Source organism: Scleropages formosus, chromosome 19 (genome assembly GCF_900964775.1).
Source record: "Scleropages formosus chromosome 19, fSclFor1.1, whole genome shotgun sequence".
NCBI classification, from domain to species: Eukaryota; Metazoa; Chordata; class Actinopteri; order Osteoglossiformes; family Osteoglossidae; genus Scleropages; species Scleropages formosus.
This window is the reverse complement of record NC_041824.1, coordinates 25,190,281-25,210,663: the sequence shown is the minus strand read 5'-3', so window position 1 is coordinate 25,210,663 and position 20,383 is coordinate 25,190,281. Positions and strand designations below refer to the sequence as shown.

The following is a 20,383-nucleotide window of genomic DNA, read 5'->3' as shown; positions in this document are numbered from 1 at the left end:
TGCTTCACGTTCTGTGATTCCAGGATAGGCTCTGGACTATCGTGACCCTGCACTGGCTAAGTGGGTTCTGATAATAGATTGATAGATGCAGCTTTGCTGAAGACTTCATTATTGCAGACAGGCCTGTGCAGCAAATAAAACAAATCCTGTTTGTCACCAGTAAAATGGTAGTAAAGGTCATCCGAGTATCACAGGGTTTGAGGTTATTGTGAAAACTACTATGTTCCTACCATCACTTTAATGTCCATTGTCTTCCTGTGTCTTTCAAGGTTCTTATAGCCAACAATGGCATTGCAGCGGTCAAGTGTATGCGTTCCATCAGGCGCTGGTCCTACGAGATGTTCCGCAATGAGAGGGCAATTCGCTTTGTGGTCATGGTCACTCCCGAGGACTTGAAAGCCAACGCAGGTGCTTTGTCGAAATGACCTCTTTGTTATTGTGGCCTTACACAACCACAGAGATGATAAAGAGGCACTAAGGTGTCTGCTCATTGCCTGCTCTAGAGTACATCAAAATGGCAGATCACTATGTACCAGTGTCTGGTGGAACCAACAACAACAACTATGCCAACGTGGAGCTAATCGTGGACATTGCCAAGAGAATCCCGGTGCAGGTGCGTTTGCTGTATCTCACGTGGCCTTGTTGCTGTGACTGTCAATACCTGAAAGTTGTTGCCTGTCACGATGCACTATAAGCATTACCGTAGCTGCATTATCTTGCTAGGCTGTGTGGGCTGGCTGGGGACATGCCTCCGAAAACCCCAAGCTTCCGGACCTGCTGCACAAGGCAGGAATATGCTTTTTAGGTACCTGTGCGCTCATTGGAGATTTAACTCTGCTTTTTGTAATCTGTGGCTTTGGAAGCTGTGTCCTCAGCAGTGTAGTGTGATGCTGTCTGGCACTCTGTTCCAGGTCCCTCCAGTAAGGCCATGTGGGCGCTGGGAGACAAGGTGGCCTGCTCCATTGTGGCTCAGAGTGCAGACATACCTGTCCTGCCCTGGAGTGGATCAGGTGCAGTACATGCTCATCACTCATCAGTCATCATAGCTTAGATATACAGTAGGCTCCAAGTGACCTCTCTGTACCACAGGTACAAACCTTTTTTTGCCGCTTAAGTGTTGCACGTCTTCCAAGGATGTCTACACCATTGGCGTAAAGAAGTCAAATCAGTAGAGCTGGGAAATGGTTTATGCTTATAATAAAATGTAGCTCACCAGCCACTTGAATAATACACCTCTTTATCATCCATCCATCCATCTTCTGTCCTGCTTGTCCTAAAAGGATCATAGTGGCAGCAGGAAGAGTAGAGAGGCCCAGCCGCCCCTGTCCCCCACAACTTCCTCCAGCTCAACCTGGGGGATTCCCAGCCGCCCCCAGGCCAACTGTGAGATATAATCCCCCTGGGCCGACCTCACGGCCTCATCCCAGTTGGCTGTGCCTGGTATACCTCCAAAGGGAGGTGCCTAGGGGGCATCCTTATCAGATGCCTGAACCACCTCAACTGGCTCCTCTCAATGTGAAGGAGTAGCGACTCTACTCTGAGTTCCTCCCAGATGTCTGAACTCCTCACCCTGTCACGGAGAGTGAGTCCCAGCACCCTGCGGAGAAAACTCATTTCGTCCGCTTGTATCCGCGATCTTATTCTTTCGGTCATCACCCAGAGTTGATGACCATAGGTGAAGGTAGGGATGTAGATCGACCAGTAAATGGAGAGCTTCACCTTATGGCTCAGCTCCCCCTTCACCACTACGGTCCGGTACAGCAACCGCATTACTGCTGCCGCTGCTCCCAGTCTGTGGCCGATCTCACACTCCCTTCTTCCCTCTCTCGTGAACAAGACCCCAAGATACTTGAACTCCTCCACCTGGGGCAAAAACTCTCCCCTTACCTGGAGGGGGCATACCATCCTCTTCTGTGAGAGAACCATGGACTCAGACTTTGAGGTGCTGATCCTCATCCCCACCGGTTCACACTCAGCTGCAAACCATTCCAGTGCATGCTGGAGGCAGCCATGTGACGGTGCCAAAAGGACAACATCATCCGCAAAAAGCAGAGACGTCACCTTCCGACTCCCATACAGAATGCCCTCCTGACCTTGACTGCGCCTTGATATCCTGTCTATGAAAACCACAAACAGGAGTGGAGACGAGGCACAACCTTGGCGGAGTCCAACACCCACACTGAACAGGCCTGACTTAATGCCGAGTATGTGGACACAGCTTTCGCTCCGTATGTGCAAGGACTGAATGGCCTGCAGTAGTGGCCCTGGTACCCCATACTCTTGAAGCACCTCCCACAGAATTTCCCAGGGAACACAGTCATAGGCCTTCTCCAAGTCCACAAAACGCATGTAGACTGGATTAGTAAATTCCCATGCCCCTTCAATGATCTGTGAGAGGGTAAAAAGCTGGTTCACTGTTCCACAGCCAGGGCGGAATTCGCGTTGTTCCTCTTCAATCTGAGGTTCAGCTATTGGCCGGAGCCTCCTCTCTGGTTATACTTTGAACTTGCTGCCGTTCTCTGTGCTCATTTTACTTGGATATGCTTGTACATGTACCTGAAGCATTAGTGTTGGTTGTAGTATTTATGGTGTAACTTTTATGTTTATCACTTTGTTGCTTTGTGTTTTGAATATGTCTGTGCACCAACCAGGTCAAACTCCTTGTATGTACAAACATACTTGGACTGTGAAAGTTTTTTTTCTTATCTTATTGGTGTTAGTTATTATTATACAGCCATCTGCCACTTAACGACTGACCGCATATACAGTATAATAGTGGTCCCGTAAGAGTATAATGTAGCTGAAAAATTCTTATCAACTAGCAACGTCGTAGCTGTCGTAGTGCAACGTGTTACGTGTTTGTGGTGGTGCTGCTGTGAACAAACCTACTGGTTTATGTATTTATTGTACTGTACTTTTATCATTTTTTTACAGTTTAGTTAAAAAAAAAAGTTTACTGTAAAACAGTATGCTGTGTTACGCCGGCAGCAGCGTCATAAATCTCGTGTTTACTGCGTCTCTTCACTGCTTTGAGGCTATTCCATTAAAGTTTGTATAAGTACACTCAGTGATGTTCGCACAATGACAAAATCGCCTAACGATATGTTTCTCAGATTGTATCCCCATCGTTATTTCTGTAGCTGAAGAATGGATTGGTGCATTTGCCAATTAGATGAAAAGCCACGTACTTTCTGAGTAAAAGAAGGAGTGCCTCTTTTGTTTAAGGTTGTCATAGGTATTCATGACCAGCACCAGGCAATAGCCATGTGAAATTCCACTTGGTAAACCCATGAAACTGCAATACTACTCGTGCTTTGGAGGTGACATAGTGAACATGGCTTTTCACGCTGTAAGCCCCAGGTTCGAGTCTCCCATATTGTTGTAGTGCCTTTGGGAAAAGGCGTTGAACCCCAAATTGCTCCATCAGTCATAATATCCTGCTGTGTACTTGAGAAAATTGTTGTAAGCAGCCCATTATACAACCCTAGCATTATAATTCTGTTGCCTCTTCTCTTCTTGTCTCTGCAGGGCTAAGAGTGGAGTGGACAAGGGAGGAACAGCAACTTGGTCACGTGATCAGTGTCCCTCACGAGCTCTACCTTAAGGGTTGCGTGTGTGATGTCGAAGAGGGACTGGCGGTAATCTATCCCAGTGCTTCACTTGTGTTCTGTGCAAACAATGGAGAGTCCAGTGACTAAACTATTACTGACGGCTTTATGTTTGCGTTTGCTTCTACTTATAAAGCAGAAGCTTTTCTCTGAATTGACTTAGTGACTCAGAATTATTATAAAGTAGTTATTAGCTATTAACTAGTATTAAGTGTTTAACTGACACCTTTATCCAAGGTGATTTACAGTGCTAGACACTCTGCGTTGAGCTGTCTACAGTCATTCACCCATGTGTACACCAGAGCAGTTTAACTCCATTCATTCATTCATTCACTCACAAACACAGAGAGAATATGGAAACTGACTGAACGAATTGAAACCCGCTTTTGAACAAGGAGCCCAGGTGCTGTAAGACACCATTGCCACCCACCTATCCATTACTGAACTAGTACATTTTCATCTACCCTAGTCTTGGTGAACTATTTTTCATACTACACTAAGTTATGGCTATTAGGGTTAGTGTGAAACAAGTCAGTTTTATGCACAGAAATGGTTGATGAGAGTAGCTAAGAGGCAAGAACTTCACTGGTCTGAGCTAGAATGTGCAGGATTCTCATTAATGTAAGAGTTTCCTCACCTGGTTTGACTTAAACTTGACAAGGCTGATGCTTCTGCTGTATGTTTATTGATTTAGGGAGCTGAGAGGATTGGGTATCCTGTTGTGATCAAAGCGTCAGAAGGTGGAGGAGGAAAAGGCATCAGGAAAGTTGACAGTGCTGAAGACTTTGCCGGTTTCTTCCGACAGGTGCTTTTTCAGGTGGCGGCGAAGCCACATGTTGTCTGGCTGCATCTCCCAGTACAATTGACAACAATCCAGGGGGACAAGAATATAATCACTATGAAGTTAACATCCTGTGACCAGCAACTGTGCACTTAAAACAAAGGCTTTTTTTGGGCCATGTAAACTAATGCTCACTTTCATAAGCACATATTTGTTAATGCTCACATGCTAGATTAGACCTGCACATTAATTTCAAGTATATTAGGTTTTTCTATTTATTATGACACTCTGGTGCATATTTTAAATACATAATGTGTTCATTTGAAACGTGTAATAAAAGTACTGCGTTTGTTGCCATTTATCCACTGTTTAACTAACGGAGTCATAGGAGCTCTTCAAAAGTGCCATGTCCTCCAACCACGCAGGTAGTGTACTACTACTGGCATCGTTCTGATCCCTAAACCTGACATTAACTGGGCAATGACTGTATTTGAGCAACTTAGTTTTGATGCACTTCTCTTGTATTCAGGTTCAGGCAGAGGTTCCAGGTTCACCCATCTTCATTATGCAGCTGGCGCAGCATGCCAGGCACCTGGAGGTGCAGATCCTTGCAGATCAATATGGCAATGCCATCTCTTTGTTTGGCCGTGACTGCTCCATCCAGAGGAGGCACCAGAAAATCATAGAGGAGGCCCCAGCCACCATAGCTCCTCCTTCCACCTTGGAGGCTATGGAGCAGGTAAAGTGAAGACCGTGAAGTCAAGTATGCTCAGTCGCCATGATTAATTGGCTAAATATGAGTTGTTCCAGTGCTCTGTTACCAGCTGAGCTCTCTGTTGGACAGTACGCTGTTCGGCTGGCGAAGATGGTGGGTTATGTGAGTACTGGAACTGTGGAGTACCTCTTTTCTGAAGATGGAAGTTTCCACTTCCTTGAGCTCAACCCTCGTCTACAAGTGGAACATCCCTGCACTGAGATGATTGCAGATGTCAATCTGCCTGCTGCCCAACTTCAGGTACACAGTGGTGTTTGTCTAACGGTCTGACCCATCTTTAAAAGAAGGTATTTTAGTGACATAAGGTAAAGTATGTTGCTTTGGGCATAGAGCTCCTGCCTTTTCCATTGCTTCTGTGCCAGCGGTAGCAAACTTGGTCCTGAAGGGCTGCAAATCTTTAAGCTTTAGAGAATACACTTAATCTTCGCATAACAAAACTAATGTGTACTTGAGTAAATTGTTGTAAGCAATTGAAAAATGTTCCTGGTCACTTCAATGTATCATATGAACCTTTTTTGGTGTAATCGTATGTAATTTTTTTCTGTATCATTTCGGCATGATAGTAATCTTGTTATATCCAAGTAAAATGTTTTATGAAAACATGGCATAATATGACAAAAGACGAAATAGATTTTTGTAGTAATTGTGTACTTAAGATTTGTATAGAATAATAAATACATATTCAGTAGATAACTGAATAATGGAAAATTAAGTTTCTGTTCCACTTTGCCAATTTTTTAGCCTCCCCTTCTTGAATTATGGAAAATATATACACACACACACTGACTGAAGCCGCTTGTCCTAAGCAGGGTCGCAGCGAACTAGAGCCTAACCCGGCAGCACAGGGCGAAAGGCTGGCGGGGGAGGGGACACAGCCAGGACGGGATACCAGTCTGTCGCAAGGCACCCCAGGCAGGACTTGAACCCCAAACCCACCAGAGAGCAGGCACAGGCCAAACCCCCTGTGCCACCGTGCCCCTTTATGGAAAATGTTTTATAAAAATATTATGATGCACTAAATTGTCCTGTTGTTCCAGTGTCCCTTCACCTGAGGTCCACTCATGTATGGATGAACTGTACATTCTATTTCATATGTCTGATCTATATCATATACATCCAAAAAACCATGAGATGGATTAGAACCAAAGTATTCACTCACTCACTCACTCACTCACACTTTCTGAACCACTTGTCCCATATGGGGTCGCAGGGAACCGGAGCCTACCCCGGCAACACAGGGCGTAAGGTAATTATTAAAAAAAGAAAAATCAAATTAAAATTGTTGGCATCATCAGAGGAATGTTCACATCTGCTCTGTACTGTGTTTTTAACAAACAGGCTTAGAGGAAGGAACCTGTAACTTGGTTCACCTCCCACCATTGGTCAGAACAGCAAAACGAGCAGATCTCTGCCCAAGTTCTTCATCAGAGTGACACCTCAGTCTCTTTGTGTAACTCTTGCATTTGTCTATCACTGCAGATCGCCATGGGCATCCCCCTCTACAGAATCAAAGACATACGTGTTTTCTACGGTGAGACTCCATGGGGGGACTCGCCCATCAACTTTGATGCCCCAGAGTGTCTCCCGAGTCCCCGTGGCCATGTTATTGCTGTCCGGATTACCAGTGAAAACCCTGAGGAGGTATGTCTTAAAGAAGCATTATGTTAGTTGTGTATTTATTTATTCACCACATTTATTACGTTGTCACCTCAAGTGAAAAGAACACTTTGCATTTCTTGAAACATTTGAATCTAAGCCTTTACACAGCTGCTGCTCCTGCATTGTATGTGAATGTTTGTGTACCTCATATTAACCTTCCTACAATTTTTTTTTTTTTTTTTAAAAATCAGGATTCATCTATCCTGCATCAAGTGCAAAGTAACAAACTAGGTTTACTTGAGAATCACATGTCTGCAGCTATGTTTCTTTCTCTTCATGTAATGCACAAATTGTATTTTTGCTGAGGTGTACGTCGCTTTGGAGAAAAGCGTCTGCTAAATGAATAAACGTAAATGTAATGCGTACTGAAAAAGAGCTGTCATTCTTTAGTTTCGTCAAATGTCATATTTTGGTTCTTCAATTTATGAACATAGTTGGGAACAAAAGTCTTTTCATAACTTTAATTAGTTTGGAAAATCTAATCCCCATTTCATACTCAATAGCCCTCTTCTGGGTTTCTATCCTGTCTGTATCTGTTTTTCTGCCAGCTAATATAGAAATGGAGGTCATTGTTGCTCTGCAATGGACAGAAATTTCAGAAAATAGAACTGTGAAGACAGTATAACTTAAATTTGAAAAATCATAACATGGGGGACCAGTGTATTCTTTAGGTCTTGAACAAGTGGAATTTTAGGCCTTGGAAATATGAAATATAAAAAGTCCTGCTGTTGTAGAAGGCACAGAGGTGATTCTATTAAAAGTTATTGGTATCTTCTATCCTCTGGGCTCTAAAGGGCTTCAAGCCTAGTTCAGGCACAGTGCAAGAGCTGAACTTCCGCAGCAGCAAAAATGTCTGGGGATACTTCAGCGTGGGGGCAGCAGGAGGCCTGCATGAATTTGCTGACTCCCAGTTTGGACACTGTTTCTCCTGGGGTGAAAACCGGGAAGAGGCAATCTCGTAAGGAGTCCTTTTGGCTAGAAACCAGTGATTTTCTTATATGAAAATTCAGTTGAAGAAGCTACACTATAAGCAACGACTGACGTGTGTCATTTGGTTTAGCAACATGGTGGTAGCCATGAAGGAGCTGTCCATCCGTGGAGACTTCAGAACCACAGTGGAGTACCTGGTTAAACTACTGGAGACAGAGAGCTTCAGGAATAATGACACAGACACCAGCTGGTTGGACCATCTCATTGCTGAAAAAGTGCAGGTGTGGCTGACTGACCAATTCTTTTCAGCAGTTCGCAGCTCTGGTCCTGGTGTGCACACCCCTGAGTATGCTCATTTATGATATTAAATGAGAATGCGGTCAAAAGGAAAAACAAATAAAGGATAAATGTATAAATGAAAAAGTCAGTGTAGTTCACTACAGTATGGGGTGGCACGGTGGCACAGCGAGTAGCGCTGCTGTCTTACAGCGCCTGGGTGGTGCGAGAGAACATGGGTTTGATCCCTGCTCAGTCTGTGTGGAGTTTGCATGTTCTCCCCTTGTGTGCGTGGGTTTCTTCCGGGTGCTCCGGTTTCTTCCCACAGTCCAAAGACATGCTGTTCAGGTTTCTCCATAACGTGTGAGTGACACTGATGTATGGATGAGTGACCCAGTGTAAGTAGTGTATCTAGCAGTGTAAGTCACCTTGGTGAACAAGGTATGTGGGCTAGTAATACTACATAGTATCCATGATTGTAAGTTGCTTTGGAGAAAAGCATCTGCTAAGTGAATAAATAAATGTAGTTTGTCACATAGATATCTATCCTGAAGGCGGGCTCAGAACACTTTCTCAGTGAAACAAATGACAATGCAAAGACAACTCTCACATGACAGACATACACAGATAACACAAATTTGTAAGATTTGAAAAGACAAGGATATGAAATACATTTCATTTGGATGAAGGTGAGAGAGTGATGGCTAAATGTTGATGAAGCGGACAGTCATTAGGAGCAGAAATGAAAACTGCTGCACTTACGGATTAGTATTTTACTAAGATAGAGCTGTCCTATTGTGTAGCTGTTAATGTTAGCTTGCGCTCTGCCCTCTAGGCAGAGAGACCAGATACCATGCTGGGTGTAGTATGCGGGTCTCTCCACGTAGCGGACGCCAGCTTTAGGAAGAGTATGTCAGACTTCCTGCACTCCCTGGAGAGGTGACCTTTTGTCTAGCTTACAAAAAATTGTGTATCAAGACTGATGAGTGCATCTCCCACCAGCTGATGACCTGTCCTTCCTTTAGGGGGCAGGTGCTTCCGGCTGCTAGTCTGCTGAACACCATAGATGTGGATCTAATTTACGAAGGAATCAAGTATTGCTTGAAGGTAAACCCTGCTTTGTGTGACTTGAAAGGTGCTCTTCACTGTGTGTGTTAGATGATATTGACTCTGATGGGTATACAATGGGTATATGGTTAGGTGGCCCGCCAGTCTCCCACTACATATGTGATCATTATGAATGGCTCCGACATTGAAGTCGATGTCCACAGGCTGAGTGATGGTGGCCTCCTGCTGTCATACAACGGCAGCAGCTACACAACCTACATGAAGGAGGAGGTGGACAGGTGAGAGATGCATGGGCTCATGTGAAAATAACAGTACACAAGATTTTAAACTTAAGAACATAGTTGGGACAATTTTATAGCAAAATTCATTTGTAAGTCCAAATACTGTCCAACATAAAATCAAAGTTTATATAGACATGCCTTGATTTACTGATGGACTAGTTTCTGTAAAAATCTTCCCTATTGAGAATTAAAAATTGACTGTTAAGGCTTGTATATTCCGTTTTCATAAACCACTCATCCTGTGTATGGCCGCTGTGTTCGAGACTGTCCAGGAAATATCGATCATGAGACGGCGTACACAGTGATGGGATCGTTTTATTATGATATGGAAACTTTAGACAAGATTAAAATTAGGTATACTTAAATGTCATCTCCACAGCCTTCTGTTCAGTGCTGACCAATACAGAATTAAGTTTTTGATTCTCAAAATTTGTCAGAATCTGGCCACTTTTTTCTTGATATACTACTTATAAAATAAAAGACTGTAATAACTGATTCTCACACACAAACATTGGCTGAAGCCGCTCGTCCCAAGCGGGGTCGCGGTGAACCAGAGCCTAACACGGCACAAGGCTGGAGGGGGACACACCCAGGATACGATGCCACTCCGTCACAAGGCACCCCAAGCAAGACCCGAACCCCAGACCCACCAGAGAGCAGGCACTGGCCAATCCCGCTGCGCCACCGCGGTGGATAACTGATTCAAATTGATTCAAGTGTTAGGTATGTTCTGTGAAAAAAGATTTAATTTTCTAAGGTTTAGCTAAAAAAGTATACCATAAGACTATTGTTTGTATCTAATGTTCAGGAGTTTGCTTCATTCTGCTGAGAACACCACTATGTAAAAATAAACTGCATTGACCTTATACATTTTTATTGTCTTTGGATTATGACAAAAGTAATGTATATGACTAAAAATGAAAACCATTTCCCCACAAACTCTTATTCAATCTCAAGTATGGACCAGTTCATCCTGTAAATGTGCAGCCGTGAAAAGACATTAACTGTAAACAGTATGGAGGTGAGTTAAATTAATCTGGTACAACATTCCTGCTCCATTCGGTCTATTACTGTCACCCTGTTTGGGTTGATTTCATGCCACAAAAATCTAATAGGTAAGTGAAGGAAATACTATTTAAAATGATCAAAAATGTTTGAGTCTTTGAAAATTCATGACTCAAATGTTTGTAAAATGAGGACTCGGTACACTCATAATAGGACTGTTATTACCACTGTGAAAAACATTTTCTCTGACCTACAGGCAAGTTCTCTTATTGGCATAATCTGTTCTGCTTCAGCTACCGAATCACTATTGGCAACAAGACCTGTGTGTTTGAGAAGGAGAAGGACCCAACAGTGTTGCGGTCACCTTCTGCTGGCAAACTGCTACAGTACTTGGTGGAGGATGGCGGGCATATCTCTGCGGGAAATTCCTATGCAGAAATTGAGGTATGCAATCTTTGAGATTAAAGCTCCCTGTTTATTTCCTGGCAGTGTTTTGACATCTGTTTTATGTACCAGATGTTGATCTGCAAACATCTTTGGACACGATATTTGTTGCTCGTACACTTCTGCCTTTACTTAAATCTTGGGGGGAAAAAAAGCTCGAACAAACCTCAGCTGCAAAGTTAATCTTCTGTCTTGTCCGTGATGCCAGACAGTCCACTTCACTGCGATAGCAGGTCTCATTTTTGGAGATGAGGCCTATCACTGTTGTATTGTTTTCAGACTTGATTTTTGTGGATTTACATGTGGAGGTCCAGTCACTTTTATATAAAAGCGAAAACAACAGGGGTGAAAGTATGCAGCTGTGGGGGGTGTCTGTGCTGATGGATGTTGGATCAGACAGATAAGAGCCCAATCTTACATACGGTTTCCTTCCTGTCAGAAACGTATTAATCCATTGACAAGTATTGGGGAGTATAGTTAGCTGAGTTAGAAATCCACAGGCAAGATAGTAAAACTGATTGAGCTGGGTGGCCAGGCTACAGGGACATGGGAGCACTTATATTTGAGGTTGTTGAGTATTTACAGAACCTCAGACTCCCCTGCTGTTGTTGTTGTTTGGGAAGTACCTCTCCAGCCATTTCTTATACTTAGCTTTAAAAATAAGAATAAATAGCCATTAAATGAAATGATCAAAATAACAGTAGACCTTGATTCAACTTAGGATGTTTTCATGGTTAAGTTATTAACATTTGTTAAACATTTTCCCTTAATTTTGGGGACTGAGGTAGGGTTTGTTACGTACTTAGAGGCTATAAAAAGTGTAGCATGTATGATACTCAGATTTTGTGGTGAGAGCCACTGTACCGATGTTAATTTTGGGGGTGATCGATTGTGCAGGTAATGAAGATGGTGATGACGCTGAATGTGCAGGACTCGGGCTGTGTGTACTTCATTAAAAGGCCCGGTGCCATGCTGGAATCTGGGTGTGTGGTGGCCCGACTGCAGCTGGACGATCCAAGCAGTCTCCACCCGGCAAGTTTTCATATGGGACCATGACAAACTGCAATTGCAGGATGATCTTCTAGTGACCTAATAATTAGAGATTATGATCTTGTACGGTGCTTGTTATGCTGTTATACTCTGTTTCCCTAGGTGGAGCTGAACACGACATCCCTGCCACCTCAGCAGCCCCTGCCCATAGTTGGGGAGAAGCTCCACCAGGTCTTTCACAGTGTGCTGGAGAACCTCATCAAGGTTATGGATGGTTACTGTCTTATGGAGCCCTATTTCAGCACCAAGGCAGGTTTAAGTTGTGTTTATGATCTTGATGTTTACGCCAACAGAGGTTTTTTGATAGTCATCTCCCAGCTCTCTGCTGTAGATCAAACAGTGGGTGGGCACACTAATGAAAACCTTGCGGGACCCTTCACTCCCACTGCTGGAGCTTCAGGAGATTATGACTAGCGTATCGGGCCGTATCCCCATCTCTGTGGAGAAGGCCATCCGAAAGGTGATGGCCCAGTATGCCAGTAACATCACCTCCGTGCTCTGCCAGTTCCCCAGCCAGAGGGTGAGTCCCATGCTTTGGGTCCTTCTTTGCTCACCATCTCAGTCAGTGTAGTCTGTTCATTTTTTTTTTTTTTTTTGTGAAAGAATTATGAATCCACAGCTTTGCTCAAGAGCTTTTGCTGCCTGTAAATTGAAATATTTGGCAGATCCCATCATGAAATTTGATGCTCTAGTCATTTTTCCTTTTGCAGATCGCTAACATTTTGGACAGCCATGCGGCCACCCTGCAAAGGAAAACTGATCGCGAAGTCTTCTTCATGAACACTCAGAGCATTGTGCAGCTTGTGCAAAGGTTCAACCTATATCACTTATGGAGACTTTTTTGTCCAACTGAACTCCAACTTGTAGAGTGAAGATTAATCTTTATTAAGGGAGCAGGTTTTTATTTTTTTTAAACTTTTTTTTATATTTTTTTTTTTTTTTAATATTTTTTTATATCCTTTGGAAACGCTTAGGTACAGGAGTGGAATTCGGGGATACATGAAGTCAGTGGTGCTGGACCTGCTGAAGAGGTACCTGCAGGTTGAGATGCAGTTTCAGCAGGGTGCGTGTGCTGTGGTCTTCACAAAGAAACAAGAAAAACATCACCAGTTGACAGTGTGACACAGAGAGGGGTAATGCTGTTGGGGTTTTCTCTCATCCGCAGCTCACTATGACAAATGCGTGATGAAATTAATAGAGAAGTACAAGCCAGACATGAACCCAGTGCTAGAGTACATCTTCTCCCATGCTCAAGTGTCCAAGAAGAACATTCTTGTCACCATGCTCATTGTAAGTTCATTGATCCTGTACATAAAGCTTTCTAGATGCTCATAGCCACCACACAAGAAGAGTTCCTTTGGAGGAATTTTAAATTTAGGGAAGTGATTACATTCTATTTGCTTGATGTTTCTCTGCATTGTTTTAAATGCTCTCATCTTTTCCTTCAATGGGTCTTCAACTTACAGAAGGAACCAAAACTATATTTATTACTTTATTTCTTCTCACATCCGACCACTACTTTACAATCAGTAAAGTCACAGTCAGTAAAATCAATAATACAGACATGTCTCGATTTATTCATAAGTCATAAATCAATATGAATATTGATCTCAGTAGAAAATTTGGGAATGGGACATGAATTGCTGTGTGTGTGGTTTTTTTTTTTTTCTTTTTTCTTTTTACAGGACCAGCTGTGTGGGCGGGACCCCACCCTAGCAGACGAGCTCATGGCCATCCTGAATGAGCTCACTCAGCTCAGCAAAGTGGAGAACTCCAAGGTGGCCCTGCGTGCTAGACAGGTGAGCAGCTGGAGCCTACAACTTGTTGTCCTTATCGTTGTCACCATTTGCAGTTAACCTAAATTTACTTAGTAAATACCTAAGTACATTTCTTAAGGATATTGTTGATATTGTTATCAGCGTCCATCGTCTGACTTCATCTTGCCATTTATTAGTGACAAGTCCAAGTTGTTTTAAAGAACTGAGTAAAAAGGTAGCATAATTGTTAGTCACATTCTACTCAAAGGACTTTGGTTCCTCCTCTTGCTGCAGTACCCTTGATCAAGGTACTTACCCTGAATTGGTAAAGCAGAAATTTCCCAGCCCTATAAATAGGGAATCATTGTAAGTGGCTTGGAAAAAAGCATCAGCTAAATAAATAAATGTAAGCATAAGTCTGAAATTAATAGGAAAAAACAAATACTAGATCAGCCTCTTTAAAAATGAAAATGTGTACCATCCAAATTAGTGACATTATTGTGTAAGTTAGTAAAATTTTGTTTTCTTAGGTACTGATAGCTTCTCACTTGCCATCCTATGAATTGAGGCACAACCAGGTGGAATCAATCTTCCTCTCAGCCATTGACATGTACGGCCACCAGTTCTGCCCAGAGAACCTAAAGGTGAGTGCGAGCAAACAATCTTCACCATTGTGTGTTAAAAGTATATTTGAAGCTCATCAGTATTACATGTTTTTTTTTTTTTTTTTTTTTTTTAATTTTAATATGAAACCTGTCTTGTCAGAAACTGATTTTGTCCGAGACCTCCATCTTTGATGTTCTGCCTAATTTCTTCTACCACGCCAACCACGTTGTGTGCATGGCTGCATTAGAGGTAAGTGTGTCTGAAGGAGCTTTTCAAATGATTTGTGGTATCGTCAGTTTGTGCAAAAATCCCCAGGTGCTCATTATTATCCATATGTCTAATTGAATGCATTGAAATTTGCACTGGTACATCAGTGTACAGCCTAAAATAATATATTCATTAATATCTCACCTGCTACACCTTTTTAGGTCTAATCTCTCTATTCGCACCTCTTTGCCCCTATTACCCACATAAACTCATATTCATCCCTATAAATAATTGTACTGTTTGTATAATATTTATTTATTGCTGCATCTTCAGCTGTTGTTTCTATATGGTTAACCTGCTACTTTGATATCGTTCTTTGTGTTGAATGTGTCTGAAAGAGACTCCACCTTGTAAAACCCCTTGTTTGTTTGAACATACTTAACCATTGAAGATATTCTGCTTCCGTGAAGTTACTCTCCCATGTCCCATGTCCAGGTGTACGTGCGCCGGGCCTACATCGCCTACGAGCTCAACAGCCTCCAGCACCACCAGCTGCAGGACGGCACCTGCGCACTAGACTTCCAGTTCATGTTGCCCACATCCCACCCCAACAGGTAGCCATGTGCCGACGCTGTCATGTTTCAGAGACTTTGGCACAACTCAGAGCTGCATCTTGTCAACAAATTGGTAAAATACATGACATTATTCAATCACTGGAGTCCTGGAGCCCCTGAATATAATGTTGTGTATTGTTGTACCCACAGAGGAGCAGTTTAGTTATTACTTTTGATTTATCATTACTCTGCAGAAAAGGCCCTGTCCAGCCAGGCAGTAACACTGTGGACAGCAAAAATGAAAAGGGAAAGCTCACTGATGGAGCTGCTTAGCTTATCCATTGTTTAAATAGATATTTCAACCTGATCAATATATTTATCTTTTAAGGAGCACTCTGTGAAATCTCAGAAGCAATGAGTAAGGGCGCATACAGCATAATGAGTAATTGAATAGGTATTTGACTTGTTTAGTTTTAAAAAATTTTTTTTCCGCATTCCTTTTATACACGTCTTTATACGTGCTATGTAGTGTATAGTACAGCGTGACCGTCTCATGTTTTGAACCTTTTGATAAGTGGGAAGTGCCCATTTTTCCAGAGTAACTCACACTTTGAGAGTGGAGAAGCAATAAATGCACCTTCCGTTTTAATACATTTTTTACAGTTTGCTACAGTTTCTACTGAAAACACTAATTTATTCTGCGATGCACCTCTGTTTGTCCTTCCTAACATATACCCTTTTGAACTAAACTTCATTACAGCTTTAACATCCCCTAGTGGTGCCTCCTAAGTTGCCCTTCAGTGAAATGTTACTGGCCCTTTCCTGCTAAGTCTCACTGTATGAATGAGCATAACAGGGAACAGAGCCCTTATGATATTGCACAGTGCTGAAGCTAATGGTGTTGCATAGCAGTAACAGTACGTTTAGTGATGTCTTGCTAACACTGGTATGTCAATGATCTTATTGCAGAGGGAGCAGCCCTACTCTGAACAGGTAGTGTACAGCGCCTCACTGCAGTGGTACTTAGCCTCGATGTGTGTCCTTTTGCCATCCAGCATGCTGTTCGCTTTTTTTTTTTTTTTTTTTTTTTTTGAGTCGCTTTGTACTCTTGCTTTCCATGACTAGGTGTATTGCAGCTCAAAAACTCAAAAAATAATTATCACACAGAACATATTGATATGAATACTCCCAATTCACTCCTAATTACCTCTTAATGTGCATCTGGGAAAAGACCGGGTTTCTAATTTGGTTTCTAGCTTCTTAGTTTTTTGTGTAGCTTGACTGAAACAAGACCCTGTGCATTCTGTTACTCATGCTGCGATGTGCAAAGTTTGCCAAAGGTGGTGCCCTCCACAGGTGGATGATAATATTGCCTGTGCACAACCAGTGGCCTCTTGGTGAGGAGGAGAGTTAGCACACTTGCTGCCCGTTAGTACTTATCTGCAGTCTTACTTCCATTGAATATGATGCTCTCAGCAGGCACCTCTGTTCAACTGAATGGCCACTGAGTGAGCCCTGTCATGAACCCCTTCCCCCACTTCCTGGTCTTGTGCCACGGCAGCCTTTCCCACGACTCTCTCCACTGACTCTACAGAGTGTCTGTTCCAGTCAGCTCCAACCAATTTGAGATGCGGAGGCAGGGCAGTGAGGTCTTCTTGGATGGGACTCTGTCCCCACCGTGCCAGAGGATGGGCGCCATGGTTGCCTTCGAGTACTTTGAAGACTTCCAGAGGTAGAGTTTGAGAGGTCTGGCAGTGGCCCATGAGCTTCCTGCTGCAGTTGTTGTTTACTGTTTGTCACATCCCATTCTTTGGTGAAGGTACTGTTTGCACAAAGCAGAACTTTTGTTGTACAGAGCTCTTGGGTGGCAAAGACAAGGGCACAGAAATGCACATTTAGTATTGTCATAAACTATGCTAAATTGTTTACAGTATTTGGAATGGAATAAAGTAACACAAAAAAACAATCTATATAAGGGCTTACGCAGCTGTTAGCCTCCAACTTTAAGACTTCCAAACCCTGCCTTGTATGTCTGACCACTACATGTTTCACTTAGGGACTCCTAATATACCCCAAGCCCCCCCTTTCAGTCCATGCTTTATTGATAACATCCAAAGTTACGGATCCTGGCCATGTGTAAACACAGAATACATGTAAACATTCAGGAAGAACAATGTTGTGATATTAGTGTTCTGAGCTGCCTTGTTGCTTCTGCTGTGAAAGTGGATGTGTGTTTTATTGAAATTGATCTTTTTACAATTTGTGGATCCTTGGTGTTTAAATAACAAGGCACGAAAAGCTTAGGTTGGTTTATTACATTCTCACTATATGTTTTCCATCACAGATTTGCATACACTTGCATAGGATGTATGGTCACGCTGATATTAATGCACTTGTGTATCTTGTGTGCTTGTATTCTCTTCCCCTAGCGTACGTCTGTGACGTCTTTTAATACAGCCCGAAACTTGCTTATTAGTGTGTTCTTAAACAAAAGATAGTCGAGGGCTTTTAGCCTCCTATCCCTATTTCTGTGAAAAAGTACCAAGTTACACAGGCGCTCTGTATTCTGTACAGAAGGTTGTATCGTATGCACACAGGGAAAAGTATATGAAGAAAACATAATAAATTATACAATATGATGAATAATATGATGAAGCATAATCAAATTTAAATAAAAGTCATAATTTGAAAATAAATAGTAGTAAAGAGTGAATAATATAACTGTAAAAAGTAAATATGCTCCAGCAGTTTCTGTGGATGGATATGTTACATTAAGGCACCGCAGTCTGGTATGTTGTCAGTGTCAATCAGCACTGGGAGGCTCCTGCTCCTTGAGACATGTGTTGTTCCCTTTTAAAATTTTAAAGGATTGAAATATTTACATAACTGTTATATCTGGAATGCAAGATTTACTTGATGCATCACATAAATAAAGTGAAACGGTTTTTAAATGAGTTGGAATAAAAATGACCTTATTGGGCAGGTGACAGTGACTGATGGTTTTGATTCCAGCTCTGTATAGTGATGGGGGAAATGGGTGTGTTTTGTGCAGGTTTGCTATGGCATGGTGCTGATATGTGGCTCCTTCACCATGAATACAGTCAGCAGATCCTGCTTTGGCTTAGAACCAGGTAGAACTGAAACAGCTTGTATAAGGTATCTGAAGACTTGGTTTTGTGTTGGAAGGAATTTCGATGAGGTGATTTCCAGCTTTGCTGATCCCCTCCTGGAGAGCCCTCTGTTTCCTGAGGTGTGCTCTGCCCTCTATGATGAGGAGAACTACAAGGTAAGCGGTGGTTGTGAAGTGTGAAGTGATTGAGGTGCTGAAAAGTTTTTACCACTGGCTCTTTGTCTTGCCATTGGTTCTTCCCCCTGTAGAATATGAGGGAGAACCCCATCCACATTATTAATGTGGCCATTAGGTCAGTGGACTCTGAGGATGACGACGCCCTGGTCACTGTCTTCAGCACCTACGCTCAGTCCAAGGTGGGACTCATGAGGTCATAACTACTTCATACATATTTGGAATAATATTCATTACAGAGTGACACAGAGTATGTTTAGCAACTACAGGCAGCTGATAATGAATTAACACTGTGGCCTGTCAGTTGCCATGTGGCAATTGAGGAAAGGAAAACAAAACTCTCCCAGGCCAAGACAATGGGAGAAGTACCAAAAATGGAGTGGGGAGTTGGGAAAAAAATTGTAATATTATTTTGTGTTGCAGAAAGCCATATTATTTGAATATGGCATCAGAAGAATAACATTTTTGGTGCTACATAAGGTAAGTGTGGCTTTTACATTCTGTTTTTGCATAAGGGGATGGTACAGTTATTTTGTATAGTATAGCCATACTGTTAGTTTTCAAGGAATATAATCATAATTCTAAAACAGTATTTCAATTTCAAAAGTTAGTGAAACAAAAGTGGAAAGTTTTACATTGAGTTTGTTTGTTTTTTTTTTTTTTTTTTTTTTTTTTTTTTTTTACAGAGAGAATTTCCAAAGTTCTTTACCTTCAGAGCTAGAGATGAGGTAATGGCCCATATTACCGATATCTTGAGAGAGCTATTTGAGGACTTTGATGCAGCATAGCCTGTTGTCCACTGGAATAGGGATGTTTTAGCTATGGTCCCCTTGTCTGCCCTCCCTGCAGTTCCAGGAGGACAGGATCTATCGCCACTTGGAGCCGGCTCTTGCCTTTCAGCTAGAGCTGAACCGCATGCGCAACTTTGACCTGACTGCCATCCCCTGTGCCAACCACAAGATGCACCTGTACCTGGGTGCAGCCCGTGTCAAGGAGGGTACCGAGGTCACCGACCATCGCTTTTTTGTCCGCGCCATCATCCGGCACTCTGACCTGATCACTAAGGTAAGAGGAGCACAGATCTGGACAGTAACCCGTCATTTTTTACATCCCTCCAAAACGTATACCAGTAAGGTTTTAAAAAAGGGTGGATTTAATTTCTCTTCATTAAATGGTTTTGTGTTACACATTGTAAATTTACAATCATTCATTTAGCAGACATTTCTCTTCAAAGTGACTTAGTGTTAAACTACTTAAAACTATTTACCTATTTATGTAGCTAAGTAATTTTACTGGAGCAGTTCAGGGTAGATACTTTGCTCTAGGATACTACAGCCTTAGGTGAGATTCAAACTGGTGACCTTCGGATCCAAAGGCAGCAGCTCTAACCACTATGTTATCAGCTGCCTCTATATGTAGTATACGTCATCTGCAGTTTTCAAGGTGTGTACAAATATACAGTACTAAGAACAAAAGCTTCACATGCATGTATAAGATGGTACAAAGTGTTGTGACGTTGACTTGTTTTTTGACTTTATACCCCTCAAGGAAGCCTCATTTGAGTACCTACAGAATGAAGGGGAGAGGCTTCTGCTGGAGGCCATGGATGAGCTGGAGGTAGCCTTCAGTAACACGACTGTGCGCACAGACTGCAACCACATCTTTCTCAACTTTGTACCCACTGTTATCATGGACCCCTCAAAGGTTGGTTCAGGTTGCTTTGGCTGCTACACAGTCCTGCCCAGTGCAAATACACTGAGTCCTCGTGTTTTGAATGCTCATTACGAATTTTCAAAGATACAAACATTTTTTTTCAGTTTTGTTTTGTTTTATTTTTAATTGTATTTTGTTCTCTTGGCTGTTGTCAAAGTTTTTGCTGCAAAGGGAACAGTAAAACACACCCAGAGAGAATAGGGATTGAAATAATTCAACTTTAATTCTAACAGTATTTTCAGCTCACGTTTGGTGTTTGTGGGTATTGTTGGTCAATAATAAGACAAATGTTTGTGTTTATCAGGTAAATCAGTCAACAGTTTCAATTAAATAGGAAGTTGTGATTTTATTTTCTCACACACACA

At 42.3% G+C, this 20,383-nt stretch overlaps 1 protein-coding gene across 6 annotated transcripts in view; it reads left to right on the top strand.

The window, feature by feature from the left end:
• acacb (acetyl-CoA carboxylase beta) overlaps window positions 1-20,383 on the top strand; it is a 44,532-nt gene that overhangs the window by 13,299 nt on the left and 10,850 nt on the right. For 4 of the 6 annotated variants that reach the window (XM_029246225.1, XM_018749010.2, XM_018749013.1 and 1 more), the window contains 33 exons: window positions 270-408; window positions 504-613; window positions 724-805; window positions 912-1,010; window positions 3,529-3,638; window positions 4,303-4,413; window positions 4,919-5,128; window positions 5,234-5,404; window positions 6,644-6,805; window positions 7,618-7,781; window positions 7,884-8,034; window positions 8,865-8,968; window positions 9,055-9,136; window positions 9,230-9,375; window positions 10,677-10,827; window positions 11,725-11,859; window positions 11,980-12,126; window positions 12,209-12,397; window positions 12,588-12,688; window positions 12,852-12,940; window positions 13,043-13,167; window positions 13,563-13,676; window positions 14,165-14,278; window positions 14,400-14,489; window positions 14,943-15,061; window positions 15,971-15,994; window positions 16,596-16,733; window positions 18,188-18,287; window positions 18,380-18,487; window positions 18,729-18,785; window positions 18,992-19,033; window positions 19,155-19,370; window positions 19,854-20,009. In XM_029246225.1, the coding sequence (XP_029102058.1) occupies window positions 270-408; window positions 504-613; window positions 724-805; window positions 912-1,010; window positions 3,529-3,638; window positions 4,303-4,413; window positions 4,919-5,128; window positions 5,234-5,404; window positions 6,644-6,805; window positions 7,618-7,781; window positions 7,884-8,034; window positions 8,865-8,968; window positions 9,055-9,136; window positions 9,230-9,375; window positions 10,677-10,827; window positions 11,725-11,859; window positions 11,980-12,126; window positions 12,209-12,397; window positions 12,588-12,688; window positions 12,852-12,940; window positions 13,043-13,167; window positions 13,563-13,676; window positions 14,165-14,278; window positions 14,400-14,489; window positions 14,943-15,061; window positions 15,971-15,994; window positions 16,596-16,733; window positions 18,188-18,287; window positions 18,380-18,487; window positions 18,729-18,785; window positions 18,992-19,033; window positions 19,155-19,370; window positions 19,854-20,009 (4,056 nt within the window). The remainder of the gene's footprint in view (window positions 1-269; window positions 409-503; window positions 614-723; window positions 806-911; window positions 1,011-3,528; window positions 3,639-4,302; window positions 4,414-4,918; window positions 5,129-5,233; window positions 5,405-6,643; window positions 6,806-7,617; window positions 7,782-7,883; window positions 8,035-8,864; window positions 8,969-9,054; window positions 9,137-9,229; window positions 9,376-10,676; window positions 10,828-11,724; window positions 11,860-11,979; window positions 12,127-12,208; window positions 12,398-12,587; window positions 12,689-12,851; window positions 12,941-13,042; window positions 13,168-13,562; window positions 13,677-14,164; window positions 14,279-14,399; window positions 14,490-14,942; window positions 15,062-15,970; window positions 15,995-16,595; window positions 16,734-18,187; window positions 18,288-18,379; window positions 18,488-18,728; window positions 18,786-18,991; window positions 19,034-19,154; window positions 19,371-19,853; window positions 20,010-20,383) is intronic. The other 2 variants (XM_018749011.2, XM_018749012.2) reach the window with 2 other exon arrangements.